The 4,211-nt window shown below is 37.8% G+C and overlaps 1 protein-coding gene across 1 annotated transcript; it reads right to left on the minus strand.

Annotated features, from left to right (window-relative positions):
- Window positions 1-369: 369 nt before the first annotated feature.
- LOC104453492 (cationic peroxidase 1-like) lies at window positions 370-2,838 on the minus strand. Its single transcript, XM_010068057.2, has 4 exons — window positions 2,535-2,838; window positions 1,230-1,421; window positions 944-1,109; window positions 370-821 (listed from the first exon to the last, which is right to left on the minus strand). The coding sequence occupies exons 1-4, from the start codon at window positions 2,748-2,750 to the stop codon at window positions 436-438; spliced, it is 960 nt and encodes a 319-aa protein (XP_010066359.1). The 5' UTR covers window positions 2,751-2,838; the 3' UTR covers window positions 370-435.
- Between the last annotated feature and the right edge of the window lie 1,373 nt (window positions 2,839-4,211).

A 4,211-nucleotide genomic window follows, 5' to 3' on the forward strand; every position in this document is an offset into this window, starting at 1 on the left:
AAAGCTATAAAAAAAAAAATATCAAACTTCAAAGTTTAAACAAGATTAGGTACCAGAATAGTATTAATTTATTAACCAATGTAATCAAGTCTTTAATCCTAATTTCTCTGATTGTGCATGAGTAAAATATTTCTCCAAATATTTTACTTGGGTTTCTAACCGAGCCACTACCCTAAATTGATTATTGGCAACTTTTAATTGAAATTTATTTGCAAGTTAAAAATTCGAATCATAAGTTATGAATTGGTGGGCTTGAGAGAGTTAGGGCAAAGCTCAAACTTAGTCGAGCCATTAGCCTCTGCGCCCGTGGGTACGGCTCCGGGGAGGTTATGATAAAGGTGAACCTTTTATTATTGAAATAAACTTGAGAACATTGGAGATGCAACAGAAAATTCCAAACTTTAAAGACAGAAAAAGTAAATCCTAGAAGGAATATCAGTTGACTTTCCTGCAATTCTTTCTAATCTGACCGCTTGAGCCAATGAGTGGGCTAAGGTTACCCATCTTCACCATGGCGTTAGCAAAATCTGTCCTAAAAGTGGACAAATTGCTACTATAAGCATTCACGTGAACGTCCGTGGAGCCACCACTGAACAATTGCTGGTCCGAATGAAGAAAAACCTTGTGGGTTTGCAAGTTCTTGAAGAAGGCGTTGTCAAAGGACGTCGGGCTTGTGGTGTCAAAAGGAAAGAGTTTGCTGTCGCCTCCGGAGCTTGGGCAATTTGCTTTCAGCGATGTCGCGAACGTGGCATCGATGTTGTTCTCATTGTAAAGATGCTCCCGGAAAGTCAGGCATCGGGCTTGACCTATAGTGTGCGACCCTGTTAACAATGGTCGAACAATTTTTGTAAATTGATTTTAGTATATTGATCGAGCATTATTGTTATTCTTTATTAAATATTGCAAAAAAAAAAGAAAAAAAGAAGAAGAAAGAAACAATGACCTAAAAGTGCCACCATTTCTTTAGCTGTGAAGCCTTTGTTAGAGAAGGTAGAGATTAGGCCGCTAAGGTTCAAAGTTGGGGGAGGAATGCTAATATTAGCAGCACTTTGACTTGCAGTGGTTGAGTCTCTTCTTCCAAGGTTGACTGTCCAACTAGGGCCACCTAACTAAAAATTAAATAAATAACAAATCGATACGTGTTAGTATTAATATAGCATGGGGAACATAACATGTGATTTTTTTCATCACAATTGATAAGTACAATTGAGAAGAAAATGTGCACTTACGGCAACGATGGAGTCTCGTGCAACGACGGCTAAAATATCAGCGCAGGACACAATACTGGGGCACTTGCTCTCCAATTCGGACTTGATTGTGTCAATTACCTCAAATCCCCGCATGGAATTGGCATTCGGGCCGGCGTTCTTCTCCCCGGTAAAGTTCGTAGTGTCGTCCAATAAGATTGACGCGTCGCATCCCTATTTCATGTTTTTTGCCACATGTTGTTAATCAGTCCTTCTAGATAGAAAATTGATCCGATTGGAGTTAATTAGATTTAATGGTTGCAAACAAGTTAAGTGCTATACCTTACCCAAAAAAAAAAAAAAAAAAAACAAGTTAAGTGCTATAATCTTTACTGAAATAGTTCCCCCCCCATTATGAACATACTAATCTAAATCGATTAGTTAATTTAGATTGACACTTTGAATTTGTGTGAAAGCAAACTAATGAGGCCATGCAAAAGGCACGATTTGCTTGTTCAAAGATCTAGTGCGATTTTAGAATAGTATTGAGTTATCAAATTTCATTAAAAATGATACTTTACCATCCATAGCACTTTTTATGTAGAAATGTATGGCTACCACAGCGAGGTGATCAAAATGTGATCAAAATCTATTGAGAAGGACTGATTGGTTAGCCAAATGTGATAACCGAGTAAAGTCAACCGCCGATATAAAAAGCAATGGCCATCTCTCTCTTTTTGCCAGCTCCAATGTTATTTATATACCCATTTATCTGATCAACAGCATAGTTAGCGTAAAGTACGCTCTCCTGCATAGTTTTTTCCGGTGAAAATTAGAGCATAGACCATCAATGTAAAGAAAATTTTACATAATCATTCTTGGCCATTCGTAATTTGAGGATTCTAATTACCAAATCTCTCACTAACCGCCAAATTAAGGGTGGATAAGATTGTTTGTGAAAAATATTTTTACACCGGCAATGTATGCTAAAAATAATCATGAAGTTTTTTCGAATTACCAAAAAAATTATTGTGCTCTAATAAACAGAATTGATTATTGGTATAATAAACTCACAAAAATGCATGACACAACAAAGCACCAAAAATCTCAACTAATTCAATATGTCAACCTCCTACCTACTGTTTGGTTAGTGAAAAAGAGAGTAAGTAACTTGCGTAGAAGCGAATCTAATGATTCTTTTGACTATGTGGTTGGATGGAACGCTTCACATGCGTAGGCACAAAGATGCATCATGCATGCTCGCTTGCATTCAGCTTGAATGAAGGAGAGAAACAATGGTAGTAATCAATCGGAAAGAGAGGAGAGACTCAGAGCAGAGGGACTTGCATTGACGAAGCAATCGTGGAAGTGAAGGCGGAGCAAGGACGCGCCCATGCGGGCCTCGTTTTTGACCGCAGAGCTCACGCTGGATTTAATGGTGGAGAGGGCGCTGGGACAGGAAGTGGAGTAGAAAGTACTGGACAGCTGAGCAGAGGCTGTTCCATGGAGGAAACACAGCAACAATAAGAAGGCTGGTCTGGTGGAAGAGCTCTCACAAGCCATGGCTTGGAGTTAAGTTTCAGCAAAGAAGGAGATAAGCGAAGGAGGAGGAGAAGCACAAGCTTGATTGCTGTGCGCGAGTGTGTTTGTGTTTTGTTGCACTCAAATGAACTCAGGGGTGTTTATACAAGAGTTTTACTTTGCACTGTTATGCCTTTTCTTTCTTTCTTCTCAAGTCAACGGCATTGGATGCAGAATTTTCTATTTTGAACAAACAAGTTCAACACCAAAGTGTATGAATATATATATAATGTATGTAGCGCAATTATTCGTAATCTAGACTAATTAGTTTTCTATTATCAGACTAACCCTAATCTCGCTGTATAGGGATTCTGCCAGACATATAATATATCATGCTGTCAATTCTAAGAAAACATAATGCAATATATCATCATATCAGATTCTAGTAATAATTTCCTTACGAGATATCAAGTCAAATATCTTCTCCCTTTCAGCTAGAGTTACTTTCCTTCTATTCTAAAACTGCTTTTGAACTTTAAAAGATTCATACGAATCAAAGAAGATGGCTTGTTTTGAAAAGTACAAATCAAATAAATATATAGGTTCAATTGCATTTTTTATTTTATTTTAATGGATGAAATCTTGAGGAATTGGGGCATATGGTGGTTTTTCACTCCCTCTTTATGATTATTCTCTAGTGCCCAAATTCTCATCTTTGGTCTTGAACTCACATATTTTTTTTTCTTTAAGTCCTTAAAACGGCAATTTGTCGAATGAAGTCTTGCAACTTGCCTGACTTTTCTAATCAAACCCATCAGCCTCAAAAGCCAGCAAGAGTCAGACGTAATAATCTCAGGGGCCCATGTCAAGAAATTTCATGACTCAAGTGCCGGTCATGGGGTACTTAATTTTTTAGTGTCCCCCATTAGTCTACAGTCAAAAAAGTTTTCCACATTGGACTCTGATCGGCCCCGACGGGCACGCCAACTCCTATTAATCGTATTTGTAGCTCGAAGGATCTTATCTGGGAAATTGACACAAGTTCAAGGACTTAGACTAAATATATCAAAGGTTCAAGGATTTAATTAAAAGAAATGTATGAGTTCAAGGGCCTGAAGTGAAATTTTAACTCAACAGTACACATTCCTTTTTCCCAACTACCATCTATAGTAAATTTCTCATCAAAACAAAAGCCGCGCCCATGTCACCAGAAGCAGCAAAAAATAAAGAAATTAGTTCAGAAGTAACCAAAGTTGGGTTTTGTCCGGAGAAATATTGACTATTAGGGAAAACTGTCGCGTCCTTACCATCTAATTATTTTATGTCCCGTGCATAAGGACTTTGTTAGGGTTAATAAATTGCTTGCATGGTAAGCTTTGGAACTTCCCTCGAGACGACCATTCTCTTTGTTGAACTAGTAAACAGAAGATATATATAGACACACGCACATAATGGAATACAATGTCCTACCGATTGCATCTTATTCTAGCTGAGATTTACCAA

Source organism: Eucalyptus grandis, chromosome 1, assembly GCF_016545825.1.
Source record: "Eucalyptus grandis isolate ANBG69807.140 chromosome 1, ASM1654582v1, whole genome shotgun sequence".
Taxonomy (NCBI): Eukaryota; Viridiplantae; Streptophyta; class Magnoliopsida; order Myrtales; family Myrtaceae; genus Eucalyptus; species Eucalyptus grandis.

Excerpts from the sequence above, each read along its gene's own strand:
- LOC104453492 (XM_010068057.2), bottom strand. The coding sequence starts at position 2,750 with ATGGCTTGTGAGAGCTCTTCCACCAGACCAGCCTTCTTATTGTTGCTG. Across the intron at positions 1,422-2,534 it reads TCCACGATTGCTTCGTCAAT|GGATGCGACGCGTCAATCTT; the intron begins GCAAGTCCCTCT and ends AACATGAAATAG. Across the intron at positions 822-943 it reads AGAAATGGTGGCACTTTTAG|GGTCGCACACTATAGGTCAA; the intron begins GTCATTGTTTCT and ends CATTGTTAACAG.